Consider the following 16,402-nt stretch of genomic DNA (forward strand, 5'->3'; position numbering starts at 1 on the left):
ATTTGGTAGCAAAAGCCACACAAGCTTTCGGAGCTCCAAGCCCGCACTCACTCTTTCACACACACACTTTCTCGCACGCGCACGCACTCTTTCACACACACACTTTCTCACATACACACTTTCTCACATACACACTCTCTCACACACACAATCACTCTGATACACACTCTCTCACATACACACTCTCTCTGATACACACTCACACACACACTCTCTCACACACACACTCTCTCTCAGATACACACTCTCTCACACGCACTCACTCTGATACACACTCTCTCACATACACACTCTCTCTGATACACACTCACACTCTCTCTCACATACACACTCTCTCACATACACACTCTCTCTCAGATACACACTCTCTCTCAGATACACACTCTCTCACATACACACCCTGATACACACTCTCTCACACACACACTCTCTCTCACATACACACTCTCTCACATACACACTCACTCTGATACACACTCTCTCACATACACACTCTCTCTGATACACACTCTCTCACACACACACTCTCTCACACACACACTCTCTCTCAGATACACACTCTCTCACACACACTCACTCTGATACACACTCTCTCACATACACTCTCTGATACACACTCTCACACACGCACACTCTCTCTCACATACACACTCTCTCACATACACACTCTCTCAGATACACACTCTCTCTCAGATACACACTCTCTCACATACACACTCTGATACACACTCTCTCACACACACACTCTCTCTCACATACACACTCTCTCACATACACACTCTCTGATACACACTCTCACACACACACTCTCTCTCAGATACACACTCTCTCACATACACACTCTCTCTGATACACACTCTCTCACACACACACTCTCTCTGATACACACTCTCTCACATACACTCTCTGATACACACTCTCACACACGCACACTCTCTCTCACATACACACTCTCTCACACACACACTCTCTCTCACATACACACTCTCTCACATACACACTCTCTGATACACACTCTCACACACACACTCTCTCTCAGATACACACTCTCTCACACACACACTCTCTCACATACACACTCTCTGATACACACTCTCACACACACACTCTCTCTCAGATACACACTCTCTCACACACACACTCTCTCTTTCTTTCATACACTCTCTCACACACACACTCTCTCTCTCACACACACACTCTCTCTCTCACACACACTCTCTCACACACTCTCTCTCTCTCACACACACTCTCTCTCTCTCTCACACACTCTCTCTCTCTCTCTCACACACTCTCTCTCTCATACACTCTCTCACATACAGTTAACACAGCTAACTCTCTCCATCGCCATCAGCAAACACCCACAGCCAGAACACATTGCACAGACACCAGGGCTCCAGCAGGTCAAAGCCACCCTGTCATACCTCCCCATCCAGGAAACATGAGTGTTGATACCCCACAGTGCCAGCCCTTTGAAGCATGGAGCAAACACAGTGCCTGGAGCTCCAGCGATGTCCTCCCCAGCAGCCCACACACCTCGCTGAGTCCCAGCTCCCCACTCCCCATAAACAAACTCCCAGCAATCAGCAACAGTGACTGTTGCCCAGTGCAGTCGCTATGACACATCCTAAACGGTGATTGTCCACGGAATCAGTTCCTGCCTGCGTACAATCCTGCGATTTGCCGATAAGATAGGAATTTGCCGTGTCCACACGGAGAGGAAGTGTGGGGAGATAAATAGGACCGTCGCTCGCTCTCGTTCAAACTCCTAGACCTCGAATCTTTCCGTGCGACCCACCCCGGGCTTCACGGATAAAAACTGGGACATCCTTGTCCAACTCGCTGGCTACACGGCCCCAGAGAGACCGAGAGGATAGTCAGGCATCAGCTCATGTCCCCGATCTGAATTCCAGTGAACTTGGTACAAAGTGAGTCCATAGCGGAACAGAGGAGAGAAATCATCGCTTTAAACACTGCGTAACTGACACCTTGGTGAGTGAGTTACAGACTGGAATCTAATCGAGGGGTTCGGGGTGGTTTATATATAGAATAACAGGTACCCGGGAGTGAGTTACAGACTGGAATCTAATCGAGGGGTTCGAGGGTGGTTTATATATAGAATAACAGGTACCCGGGAGTGAGTTACAGACTGGAATCTAATCGAGGGGTTCGAGGGTGGTTTATATATAGAATAACAGGTACCCGGGAGTGAGTTACAGACTGGAATCTAATCGAGGGGTTCAGTGGGTTTATATAGAATAACAGATACCCGGGAGTGAGTTACAGACTGGAATCTAATCGAGGGGTTCAGTGTGGTTTATATACAGAATAACAGATACCCGGGAGTGAGTTACAGACTGGAATCTAATCGAGTGTTTCAGGGTGGTTTATATATAGAATAACAGATACCCGGGAGTGAGTTACAGACTGGAATCTAATCGAGGGATTCGGGGTGGTTTATATATAGAATAACAGATACCCGGGAGTGAGTTACAGACTGGAATCTAATCGAGTGTTTCAGGGTGGTTTATATATAGAATAACAGATACCCGGGAGTGAGTTACAGACTGGAATCTAATCGAGAGATTCGGGGTGGTTTATATATAGAATAACAGGTACCCGGGAGTGAGTTACAGACTGGAATCTAATCAAGAGATTCGGGGTGGTTTATATATAGAATAACAGATTCCCGGGAGTGAGTTACAGACTGGAATCTAATCGAGTGTTTCAGGGTGGTTTATATATAGAATAACAGATACCCGGGAGTGAGTTACAGACTGGAATCTAATCGAGGGATTCGGGGTGGTTTATATATAGAATAACAGATACCCGGGAGTGAGTTACAGACTGGAATCTAATCGAGGGGTTCGGGGTGGTTTATATATAGAATAACAGATACCCGGGAGTGAGTTACAGACTGGAATCTAATCGAGGGGTTCGGGGGGGTTTTATATATAGAATAACAGATACCCGGGACTGAACTACAGACTGGAATCTAATCGCTGGGTTTGGGGTGGTTTATATATAGAATAACAGATACACAGGAGTGAGTTACAGACTGGAATCTAATCGAGGGATTCGGGGTGGTTTATATATAGAATAACAGATACCCGGGAGTGAGTTACAGACTGGAATCTAATCGAGGGATTCGGGGTGGTTCATATATAGAATAACAGATACACAGGAGTGAGTTACAGACTGGAATCTCATCGAGGGGTTTGGGATGGTTTATATATAGAATAACAGATACCCGGGAGTGAGTTACAGACTGGAATCTAATCGAGGGGTTCGGGGTGGTTTATATATAGAATAACAGATACCCGGGAGTGAGTTACAGACTGGAATCTAATCGAGGGGTTCGGGGGGGTTTTATATATAGAATAACAGATACCCGGGACTGAACTACAGACTGGAATCTAATCGCTGGGTTTGGGGTGGTTTATATATAGAATAACAGATACCCGGGAGTGAGTTACAGACTGGAATCGAATCGAGGGGTTCGGGGTGGTTTATATATAGAATAACAGATACCCGGGAGTGAGTTACAGACTGGAATCTAATCGAGGGGTTCAGGGGGGTTTTATATATAGAATAACAGATACCCGGGACTGAACTACAGACTGGAATCTAATCGCTGGGTTTGGGGTGGTTTATATATAGAATAACAGATACCCGGGAGTGAGTTACAGACTGGAATCTAATCGAGGGGTTCGGGGTGGTTTATATATAGAGTAACAGATACCCGGGAGTGAGTTACAGACTGGAATCTAATCGAGGGGTTCGGGGTGGTTTATATATAGAATAACAGATACCCGGGAGTGAGTTACAGACTGGAATCTAATCGAGGGGTTCGGGGTGGTTTATATATAGAATAACAGATACCCGGGAGTGAGTTACAGACTGGAACCTAATCGAGGGGTTCGGGGTGGTTTATATATAGAATAACAGATACCCGGGAGTGAGTTACAGATTGAAATCTCTGAGAAATCATAGAATCCTACAGTGCAGAAGGAGGCCACTTAGCCCATCGAGTCTGCATCAACCCAATCCCACCCAGGCTATATTCCCATAATCCCATATATTTACCCTGCTAGTCCCACTGACACTAAGGGAATATTTAGCACGACCAATCCACCTAACCTGCACAACTTTGGACAGTGGGAGGAATCCGGAGCACCCGGAGGAAACCCACGCAGACACGGGGAGAACGTGCAAACTCCGCACAGACAGTGACCCAAGCCAGGAATCGAACCTGGGTCCCTGGCGCTGTGAGGCAGCAGTGCTAACCACTGTGCCACCGTGCCACCCACAGTGGCACAGTTGATGGGTTTGTGAGTGGGGTTTTATATGTAAGATAGTGTTTAGTTGGAAGTATCTGGATATAGTTCCAATTATATAGTTCAAAGACTATTTCCTCGGGTGGATGGAGCTATTACAAGGGGGCATAACTATAGGGTTCGTGGTGGGAGATATAGGAAGGATATCAGAGGTAGGTTCTTTACTCAGAGAGTGGTTGGGGTGTGGAATGGACTGCCTGCAGTGATAGTGGAGTCAGACACTTTAGGAACATTTAAGCGGTTATTGGATAGGCACATGGAGCACACCAGGATGATAGGGAGTGGGATAGCTTGATCTTGGTTTCAGATAAAGCTCGGCACAACATTGTGGGCCGAAGGGCCTGTTCTGTGCTGTACTGTTCTATGTTCTATAGTCACTTTTCATTCTTGGGAGTAATGCTGGGGCAGATGGGGGGAGGGTGATTGCTCCCACGGTGACCCCCCAGTGAATATTCATTGCTCCCTTAGCTTTGTTAACGTGCAGGCTGGCTTGGGGGGGGAATATGGTGCCAATTGGACTGACCCCTTTCTCCCTGCTCCAGCTCTGCCAATGAGGATGAAGTCACTGCCCCTGGCAATGTTCGCCGTGGCGCTCCTGCTCTCCCTCACTGCCGAGGCGGAGGCTGGTGTGAGCTTCCACCCGCGGCTCAAGGGTGATAACAGCAGCGGCAATGCCAAGGTGAGTGCGTTGGTGTCGGAGTAGCTGAGGACGCTGGGGGGTATGCTCGGGGAGGGGGGGGGTACACTCGGGGGGGTATGCTCGGGGAGGGGGGGTACACTCGGGGGGGTATGCTCGGGGAGGGGTGGGTACACTCGGGTGGGTATGCTGGGGGAGGGGTGGGTACACTCGGGGGGGTATGCTCGGGGAGGGGTGGGTACACTCGGGTGGGTATGCTCGGGGAGGGGTGGGTACACTCGGGGGGGTATGCTCGGGGAGGGGTGGGTACACTCGGGTGGGTATGCTCGGGGAGGGGTGGGTACACTTGGGGGGGTATGCTCGGGGAGGGGTGGGTACACTCGGGGGGGTATGCTCGGGGAGGGGGGGTTACACTCGGGTGGGTATGCTCGGGGAGGGGTGGGTACACTCGGGGGGGTATGCTCGGGGAGGGGTGGGTACACTCGGGGGGGTATGCTCGGGGAGGGGGGGTACACTCGGGGGGGTATGCTCGGAGGGGGCAGGGGGGTATGCTCGGAGGGGGCAGGGGGGTACGCTCTGAGGGGGCAGGTGGGTATGCTCTGAGGGGGCAGGGGGGTATGCTCAGAGGGGGCAGGGGGGTATGCGCAGAGGGGGCAGGGGGGTATGCTCAGAGGGGGCAGGGGGGTACACTTGGGGAGGCGGAGGGGGGGTACGCTCGGGGGGGGGGGTGGGGGTATGCTCGGGGGTGCAGGGGGTATGCCCGGGGAGGGCGGGGGATCCGCTCGGGGGATAAGCTCGAAGGAGGTGGGGGGGGTACGCTCAGGGGGGGGCAGGGGGGGTACACTCGGGGGGGTATGCTCGGGGAGGGGTGGGTACACTCGGGTGGGTATGCTGGGGGAGGGGTGGGTACACTCGGGGGGGTATGCTCAGGGGAGGCGGGGGGTACGCTCAGGGGGGGAGGGGGGGTCTACTCGGGGGATAAGCTTGGAGGAGGTGGGGGGGGGGTACGCTCGGGGGGAGGGGGGTCCGCTCGGGGGATAAGTTGGAGGAGGTGGGGGGGTACGCTTGGAGGGTGTGGGGGGGTACACTTGGGGGGTCAGGGGAGGTACGCCTGGGTGGGGCTGGGATAGGTACACTTGCGGGGGGCGGGGAGGTACGCTTGGGGGGGGCCGGGGGGGGTGGTGTAACGCTAGGGACGAGGGTCAGGCTTGGCAGCCAGAGGTGCCAGATCGCTGGCACCACGGTCAAATCGGGTGGTGGGTCGGTGCGGTGGGTGAGGGTTGCCCTTTGTCTCTCTGCCCCAGGTCTAAGGGTGAGGGGTGCCCCCGTTTGATGCCAGCATCCGCGATGAGACGTGGTGAATCTTCGGATGCTCCCCTCTACCGGGGGTCCGTGGTCTCCGTGTGGGACCCGGGTCTCCAGGGACGGCGGGATCCCCCCCCTCCTCCCCATCCCGTCCCTCGGTGCTGACCTGGCAAAATGCCCACCGCTTCATTGCCACCTGTGGGAGCTTGCTGTGCACAATTGGTCACCGCCACGCCCAGGCCACAGAGGCTACCCGCGGGAAGCATTTCATTGGCTGCTGAGGGCATCCGACCTCTGCAGAAGGTCAATTGACCGCCTCGATCAGCAGCCCCGCCCCCGCCCTGGTGCCCAGAGCTGCCCCTCAGTACGTGGTTTCCTGGTGGTAACCGGCCGGAGGTTTGTTGCTCAGGGAGACACTCACCCGGACAAATGGAAGAATACCAAATTTCAGGCGCTCGCGGAATCTCCCTGGCGCCGCAGGCCGATAGTTGCCACTCACGGAGGGGGCGCTGCCGAGTGAACCGACGGCACGGGTGAAGTTCAGGGAGGGGGCAATTCTCGATGTGTCGGCCATGCGTCCAGTGATTGGCTGATCCAATCAAATGACGTGTTCCTTCAGTTGTGCGTGGTCACTGTACTTAGCTGGCCCTCGCTCGCAACGCCCCCAAAACAGACCGGTTATGATGTGACTGGGCAGCACTGGCTGAAGAATCCTGAGTGCGCTCATCATTACACTAACAACCAATTTAAGATGATCAGTCGAAGCGTGGCTCATTTTTTGTGCTCAGCGCAACAACCATCAACGCAGAGGGACTTGTATCTTGCAAACAAAAGGGCCATGATCAAACCTTGCGCCATTTTTCTGTGGCAACTCCCCAGCAGTTGAGTGTGCCCTATTGCTTTCCTCTTGCGGTATAAATTGTTGAGCGAGTCTGGGATTTGGTACTCTTGCATTTGTCCTGAGCTTCACGGGGCCACAAGCCTTGGAGACGTGACCCCCTCTTCGGCGAGGTTGATAAGGCTGTGCGGCGGAGCCTGACAGTGTAACGACAATGTTGTTCCCACCCCCCCACAGAAATCCAGCCCAAAGCGCCAGCTCTGCGAGGATGTGGCCTTACAGGTGGAGGAGGGGCAAAGCGACTCCGCGGTGGCACAGGTGAGTCTCCCAAGCCCGCGTGGTAAAGAAAAACCACGACAATCCCAATCGTGACGCGGACCCACGCCAAACCTTCCTCAAGAGCTCAGCCGGAAGTTCCGGTCGCCATATTACAGCAAGGATAGCGAGAGGGGGGAGGAGGAAGGGAGGGAGGGGGGTGCGGAGATTGGCAAGAAAATGACCCCAGGACTGTGTGGGCTTACACATCATGAAAGGATCGACAGGCTGGGGTCTCCATTCTGTTGAAGAAAAGTAAGGAAATAATGTGGGAATTGTATAAAACACTGGTGAGGCCACAACTGGAATATTGTGCGCAGTTCCGGTCACCACATTATCGGAAGGACGTAATTGCTCTGGACAGAATGCAGAGGAGGTTTACAAGAATGTTGCCAGTGCTCGGAGAGTGTAGCTACGAGGAGAGATTGGAGAGGTTGGGCAAGAAGTCTCACAAACTCCAGGTTAAAGTCCAACAGGTCTATTTGGTATCACGAGCTTTCGGAGCACTGCTCCTTCATCCGTGGAGTGGGCCAGTGCTCCAAAAGCTGCCCTCTGGGTGAAAAGGTCTCTCCTCAAATCCCCTCTAAATCTCCTGCCCCCACCCCTCCGCCCCACCCACCCAGCTGACCCAGCACAGTGGCACAGTGGGTTAGCACTGCTGCCTCACAGCGCCAGGGACCCGGGTTTTAATTCCCGGCTTGGGTCACTGTCTGTGTGGAGTCTGCACGTTCTCCCCGTGTCTGCGTGGGTTTCCTCCGGGTGCTCCGGTTTCCTCCCACAGTCTGAAAGACGTGCTGGTTAGGGTGCATCGGCCGTGCTAAATTCTCCCTCAGTGTACCCGAACAGGCGCCAGAGTTTGGCGACTAGGGGATTTTCATTGGAGTGTGAATGTAAGCCTACTTGTGACACTAATAAATAAACTTTAATCTTAAATCTATCCCCCCTGGTTACTGACCCTTGCATGGGGGACCTCGATAAGGTCCCCCATGCAAGACCTCTTGAGAAAGTGAGAGGGCATGGGATCCAAGGGGCTGTTGCCTTGTGGATCCAGAACTGGCTTGCCTGCAGAAGGCAGAGAGTGGCTGTGTAGGGGTCTTTCTCTGCATGGAGGTCAGTGACCAGTGGAGTGCCCCAGGGATCTGTTCTGGGACCCTTGCTGTTTGTCATTTTCATAAATGACCTGGATGAGAAAGTGGAGGGATGGGTTGGTAAGTTTGCTGACGACACCAAGGTAGGTGGTGTTGTGGATAGTTTGGAGGGATGTCAGAAGTTGCAGCAAGACATAGATAGAATGCAAGACTGGGCGGAGAAGTGGCAGATGGACTTCAACCTGGATAAGTGTGTAGTGATCCATTTTGGCAGATCCAATGGGATGAAGCAGCAGTATAATATGAAGGGTACCATTCTTAGCAGTGTAGAGGATCAGAAGGACCTTGGGGTCCGGGTCCATAGGACTCTTAAATCGGCCTCGCAGGTGGAGGATGCGGTCAAGAAGGCGTACGGCGTACTAGCCTTCATTAATCGAGGGATTGAGTTTAGGAGTCGGGAGATAATGCTGCAGCTTTATAGGACCCTGGTTAGACCCCACTTGGAGTACTGCGCGCAGTTCTGGTCACCTCATTACAGGAAAGATGTTGAAGCCATTGAAAGGGTGCAGAGGAGATTTACAAGGATGTTGCCTGGATTGGGGGGGCATGCCTTATGAGGATAGGTTGAGGGAGCTTGGTCTCTTCTCCCTGGAGAGACGAAGGATGAGAGGTGACCTGATAGAGGTTTACAAGATGTTGAGAGGTCTGGATAGGGTAGACTCTCAGAGGCTATTTCCAAGGGCTGAAATGGTTGCTACGAGAGGACACAGGTTTAAGGTGCTGGGGGGTAGGTACAGAGGAGATGTCAGGGGTAAGTTTTTCACTCAGAGGGTGGTGGGTGAGTGGAATCGGCTGACGTCGGTGGTGGTGGAGGCAAACTCGTTGGGGTCTTTTAAGAGACTTCTGGATGAGTACATGGGATTTAATGGGATTGAGGGCTATAGATAGGCCTAGAGGTAGGGATATGATCAGCGCAACTTGTGGGCCGAAGGGCCTGTTTGTGCTGTGGCTTTCTATGTTCTATGTTCTATGACCCCTCGACTAAGGGGAAAAGTTTCTTTCTATCCACCCTGTGTCCCTCATTATTCTGTACACCTCGATCAGGTGCCCCCTCAGCCTTCTCTGCTCTGAGGAAAACAACCCCAGTCTAACCAGCCTCTCTCCATCGCTGAGACGCTCCATCCCAGGCAGCATCCTGGTGAATCTCCTCCGCACCCTCTCCAGTGCAATCACATCCTTCCGATAGTGTGGAGACCGGAACTGCACCCAGTGCTCTAGCTGTGACCTAACCAGCGTTTTATACCAGCTCCATCACAACCACACTGCTCTTATATTCTATACCTTGGCTAAATAAAGGCAATTATCCCCATTTACCCTCTTAACCACCTTATCTACCTGTCTTGCTGCCTTCAGGGATCGATGGACATGCACCCCGAGGTCCCTCTGTACTTCCGAGCATCCTACTGTTCACTGTGTATTTCCATGCCTTGTGAGTCCCCAAAAGGGGAGAATTTGCAAGGAAAAGTATTTTGGGGCCGGGAGGGTCAGTGTGTGACTATTTTGATAGCTCCCCTAAAGGAGACGGCACAGATACGATGGACTAAATGACCTCCTTCGGCACAGAGATGTTAGGATCACGGTGGCACAATGGTTGGCACTGCTGCCTTACGGCGCCAGGGACCCGGGTCCAATTCCGGCCTCGGGTCACTGTTTGAGTGGAGTTTGCACGTTCTTCCCGTCTCTGTGTGGGTTTCCTCTGGGTGCTCCGGTTTCCTCCCACAGTCCAAAGATGTGCGGGTTAGGGGGACTGGCTATGCTAAATTGTCCCTTAGTGTCCAAAGATGTGCAGGTTAGGGGGACTGGCTATGCTAAATTGTCCCTTAGTGTCCAAAGATGTGCAGGTTAGGGGGACTGGCTATGCTAAATTGTCCCTTAGTGTCCAAAGATGTGCAGGTTAGGGGGACTGGCTATGCTAAATTGTCCCTTAGTGTCCAAAGATGTGCAGGTTAGGGGGACTGGCTATGCTAAATTGTCCCTTAGTGTCCAAAGATGTGTGGGTTAGGGGGACTGGCTATGCTAAATTGTCCCTTAGTGTCCAAAGATGTGTGGGTTATGTGGATTGGCCATGCTAAATTATCCCTTAGTGTCCAAAGATGTGCAGGTTAGGTGGATTGGCCATGCTAAATTATCCCTTAGTGTCCAAAGATGTGCAGGTTAGGTGGATTGGCCATGCTAAATTATCCCTTAGTGTCCAAAGATGTGCAGGTTAGGTGGACTGGCTATGCTAAATTATCCCTTAGTGTCCAAAGATGTGCAGGTTAGGTGGATTGGCCATGCTAAATTATCCCTTAGTGTCCAAAGATGTGCGGGTTAGGTGGATTGGCCATGCTAAATTGTCCCTTAGTGTCCAAAGATGTGCAGGTTAGGTGGATTGGCCAGGCTAAATTGCCCCTTAGTGTCCAAAGATGTTAAGGTTAGGGGATTAGTGGGACAAATGTACGGGGCTATGGCAGAGGTTGGGCCTTGGTAAGCTGCTCTGTCGGAGAATGGGTGCACTCGATGGGCCAAAAGGCCTCCTTCTGCATTGAAGGGATTCGATTCTATAAAACGTCAATACTACCTGTCCTGTCAGGTGAAGTAAAGGAAGCACCCCCTCGTTCCCGCCCCCTCGTCCCCGCCCCCTCATCCCCACCCCCTCGTCCCCACCCCCTCGTCCCCGCCCCTCATTCCCACCCTCACGTCCCCTCACTGACCTGAGACCTTGTGATGTTTTATTGAGTGTTGCGCTGACGTGTTGCCGCTCCCTCGGGGCTGTCTCTGTTCCTGCTGATGGTGGGGTGTCTTTTCAGGCTGGGCTACCGTCACAGTTGGAACTAAGGACGAGCAAGGCAGACTCCACGCAGTACGGGGAGCAGATGTTGCAGATGCTGAGTGCCCTCCTGGGCTCAGACGGTGAGTCCTCCCTCCGCACACACACACCTCTCGCCTCCCTCCCCCCTTCTGAATTCTCTCCCAAAGGAGAGAGACTTTTGGAACCTTTCACCCCAGCGAGGTTCGGCGTTCCTTCGTGGGTCTGCGCACTAGCCTGGGCGCTTCACGGGCTGCCGGGAGATCACCCTGCATCGCAATTTGCAAGACATTAATTCAAATAAATTTGCAAATCGATTGCTTCCGTCTCACTGGCTCCAAGGACGTGACCTGCCTCAGATGATGGTCAGGCTTCGGGAAGTCAGGAGGTGTGTTACTCTGTACTAATCTGCATTAAGATCATAATCTTAAATGCGGAGAGTAACTCACCTCCTGACTCCCCCCAAAGCCTGTCCACCATCTACAAGGCACAAGTCAGGAGTGTGATGGAATACTCTCCCACTCGCCTGGATGAGCGCGGCTCCGACAACACTCGAGAAGCTCGACACCATCCAGGACAAAGCAGCCCCCCCCCCCGCTCGATCGACACGCTAACCACCCCACCCTCAACATTCACTCCCTCCACCACCGACGCACAGCGGCAGCAGTGTGTACCGTCTACAAGATGCACCGCAGCGACTTGCCAAGGCTCCTTCAACAGCACCGCCCAAACCCACCACCTCTACCCCCTAGAAGGACAAGGGCAGCAGACACCATGGGGAACACCCACCGCCTGCAAGTTCCCCCCCCTCACCCCCCCATCAACACACACACACACCATCCCGACTGGGAAATATATCGGCCGTTCCTTCACTGTGGCCGGGTCAAAATCCTGGAGCTCCCTCCCTAACAGCGCTGTGGATGTACCTACACCACACGGGACTGCAGCGGGTTCAAGATGGCGGCTCACCCACCGCCTTCTCAAGGGGGCAATTAAGGACGGGGGGGTAAATGCTGGGCCCGGCCAGCGACGCCCACATTCTGGGAATGAAATAAAAAATGAAGTTTTTCTCAGTCAATATGATTGTGAAACTCCTCAAGATGTGTTTGCCATGTTAAAGGCTGCTTGTAAATACATACTGTGTCTCCCTCACACCACCACTCCCACTGTTGTGAGGGGAATTGAAGAGAAAAGTAGAAAGGTTATGCTTCAGTTCTACAGGGTGTTGGTGAGACCACATCTGGAGTATTGTGTATAGTGTCAGTGAGACCACATCTGGAGTATTGTGTACAGTATCAGTGAGACCACATCTGGAGTATTGTGTACAGTATGGGTGAGACCACATCTGGAGTATTGTGTACAGTATCGGTGAGACCACATCTGGAGTATTGTGTACAGTATGGGTCAGACCACATCTGGAGTATTGTGTACAGTATCGGTGAGACCACATCTGGAGTATTGTGTACAGTATCGGTGAGACCACATCTGGAGTATTGTGTACAGTATCGGTGAGACCACATCTGGAGTATTGTGTACAGTATCGGTGAGACCACATCTGGAGTATTGTGTACAGTATCGGTGAGACCACATCTGGAGTATTGTGTACAAAAAAACAATACAGAACAGGAACAGGCCCTTCGGCCCTCCAAGCCTGTGCCGCTCATGTGCCCAATGAGACCATTCGTTTGTATCCCTCCATTCCCAGTCTGTTCATGTGGCTTTCTAGATAAGTCTTAAACGATCCCAGCGTGTCCGCCTCAATCACCTTGCTTGGCAGTGCATTCCAGGCCCCCACCACCCTCTGTGTAAAATACATCCCCCTGACATCTGTGTTGAACCTTGCCCCCCTCACCTTGAACCTGTGACCCCTTGTGTTCGTCACCTCCGACCTGGGAAAAAGCTTCCGACTGTTCACCCTATCTATGCCCTTCATAATTTTATACACCTCTACTAGGTCGCCCCTCATCCTCCGTCTTTCCAGGGAGAACATCTCCAGTTTACCCAATCTCTCCTCATAGCTAAGACCCTCCATACCAGGCAACATCCTGGTAAACCTTCTCTGTACTCTCTCCAAAGCCTCCACGTCCTTCTGGTAGTGCGGCGACCAGAACTGGACGCAGTATTCCAAATGTGGCCTAACCAACGTTCTATACAGCCGCAACATCATATGCTAACTTTTATATTCGATGCCCCGTCCAATAAAGGCAAGCATGCCATATGCCTTCTTCAACACCCTCTCCACCTGTGCTGCCACCTTTAAGGATCTGTGGACTTGTACACCCAGGTCCCTCTGTGTGTCTTACTCCTGATGGTTCTGCCATTTATTGTATAGCTCCCCCTTACATTGGATCTACCGAAATGCATCACTTCGCATTTATCTGGATTAAATTCTATCTGCCATTTCTCTGCCCAATGTTCCAGCCTATCAATATCCTGCTGTATTCTCTGACAATGTTCATCACTATCCGCAACTCCAGCAATCTTCGTGTCGTCCGCAAACTTACTGATCACACCAGCTACATCTTCCTCCAAATCATTTATATATATCACAAACAGCAGAGGTCCCAGTACAGAGCCCTGCGGAACACCACTAGTCACAGACCTCCAACCGGAAAAAGACCCCTCCACTGTTACCCTCTGTCTTCTATGGCTAAGCCAGTTCTCCATCTATCTAGCTGGCTCACCTTTTATCCCATGAGATTTAACCTTTTGCACCAGCCTGCCATGAGGGACCTTGTCAAACGCTTTACTAAAATCCATATCAACATCCACGGCCCTTCCCTCGTCAATCGTTTTAGTCACCTCCTCAAAAAACTCAACCAAATTTGTGAGGCATGACCTCCCTCGTACAAAACCATGCTGTCTATCGCTAATGAGATTATTCAGTTCTAAATGCGCATATATCCTATCTCTAAGAATCTTCTCCAACAATTTCCCTACCACGGACATCAAGCCTATAATTACCCGGGTTATCCTTGCTACTCTTCTTAAATAATGGGACCACATTTGCTATCCTCCAATCCTCTGGGACCTCACCTGTGTCCAGTGATGAGACAAAGATTTCTGTTAGAGGCCCAGCAATTTCATCTCTTGTCTCCCTGAGGAGTCGAGGATAGATGCCATCCGGCCCTGGGGATTCGTCTGTCTTAATGTTTCCTAAAAAACCTAACATTTCCTCCCTTGTAATTGAGATTTTTTCTAACGGGTCACTGGTTACAGTATCGGTGAGACCTCATCTGGAGTATTGTGTACAGTATCGGTGAGACCACATCTGGAGTATTGTGTGCAGTATGGGTGAGACCACATCTGGAGTATTGTGTACAGTATGGGTGAGGCCACATCTGAAGTATTGTGTACAGTATGGGTGAGGCCACATCTGGAGTATTGTGTACAGTATTGGTGAGGCCACATCTGGAGTATTGTGTACAGTATGGTTGAGGCCACATCTGGAGTATTGTGTACAGTATGGGTGAGACCACATCTGGAGTATTGTGTACAGTACGGGGTCTCCTTATTTAAGGAAGGATGTGAATGTGTTGTGAGTGGTTCAGAGAAGGTTTCCCAGACCCATCCCTGGAATGGGCGGGTTGTCTGATGAGGGAAGTTTGGACAGGTCAGGCTTGTATCCGCTGCAGTTTAGAAGAGTAAGAGGCGACTCGATCCAAACCTTTCAGACCCTGAGGGGGTTTCTTGACAGGGTGGATGTGGAGAGGATGTTTCCTCTTGTGGGAGAATCTAGAACTTGGTGTTGGGGATGGGGGTCGCCCAGTGCAGGTGGAGATGAGGAGAAATGATTTCTCTCAGAGGGGGCTGAGTCTCTGGAACTCTCGTCCTCAGAAGGGGGAAGCAGAGTCTTGGAATCTTTTTAAGGCAGAGATGGATAGATTCTGGATTAACGAGGGGGTGGAAGGTTATCGGGGGTTCGGCGGGAATGTGGGGTTACAATCAGACATGATCTTATTGAATGGGAAGCAGGCTCGAGGGGCCGAATGGTCTCCTCCTGATTGGTCTGGTTTGTTCCAAACCTTCATCTCAGGTGAACACATTCAGCGATAATTTCTAAAACAGAATTGGCGGAGTTGCTCAGGCCGGGGGAATTTGCAGGGCTATGGGGGAGAAGTACATAAGAACTAGGAGCAGGAGTAGGCCATCTAGCCCCTCGAGCCTGCCCCGCCATTCAATAAGATCATGGCTGATCTGAAGTGGATCAGTTCCACTTACCCGCCTGATCCCTATAACCCCTAATTCCCTTACCGATCAGGAATCCATCTATCCGTGACTTAAACATATTCAGCGAGGTAGCCTCCACCACTTCAGTGGGCAGAGAATTCCAGAGATTCACCACCCTCTGAGAGAAGAAGTTCCTCCTCAACTCTGTCCTAAACTGACCCCCCTTTATTTTGAGGCTGTGCCCTCTAGTTCGAGTTTCCTTTCTAAGTGGAAAGAATCTCTCCACCTCTACCCTATCCAGCCCCTTCATTATCTTATAGGTCTCTATAAGATCCCCCCCTCAGCCTTCTAAATTCCAACGAGTACAAACCCAATCTGCTCAGTCTCTCCTCATAATCAACACTCCTCATCTCTGGTATCAACCTGGTGAACCTTCTCTGCACTCCCTCCAAGGCCAATATATCCTTCCGCAAATAAGGGGACCAATACTGCACACAGTATTCCAGCTGCGGCCTCACCAATGCCCTGTACAGATGCAGCAAGACATCTCTGCTTTTATATTCTATCCCCCTTGCGATATAGGCCAACATCCCATTTGCCTTCTTGATCACCTGTTGCACCTGCAGACTGGGTTTTTGCGTCTCATGCACAAGGACCCCCAGGTCCCTCTGCACAGTAGCATGTTGTAGTTTTTTTCCATTTAGATAATAATCCAATTTGCTATTATTTCCTCCAAGTGAAAGGAGAGGGAGAGACTTTTGGGTAGCTGTAATGAAGAGCTGGCAGGGACGTGAGGAGCCGAATGGCAGTTCTGTTCTGCAATCCCTTCGGGACTGGTGCGTTTGCTTTAAGTTTCCTCTCCTTCTC

General features: G+C 51.5%; 1 protein-coding gene across 1 annotated transcript; it reads left to right on the plus strand.

Annotated features, from left to right (window-relative positions):
• Positions 1-1,299: 1,299 nt before the first annotated feature.
• Positions 1,300-11,469, plus strand: LOC144489508 (uncharacterized; the record flags this gene model as incomplete). The annotated part of the gene is made up of 4 exons (XM_078207375.1): positions 1,300-1,989; positions 4,877-5,013; positions 7,352-7,432; positions 11,367-11,469. Coding segments are annotated over exons 2-4 (313 nt in total), but the record flags the coding sequence as incomplete, so codon positions are not given.
• Positions 11,470-16,402: the final 4,933 nt, after the last annotated feature.

Source organism: Mustelus asterias, unplaced genomic scaffold, assembly GCF_964213995.1.
Source record: "Mustelus asterias unplaced genomic scaffold, sMusAst1.hap1.1 HAP1_SCAFFOLD_2256, whole genome shotgun sequence".
NCBI lineage: Eukaryota > Metazoa > Chordata > Chondrichthyes > Carcharhiniformes > Triakidae > Mustelus > Mustelus asterias.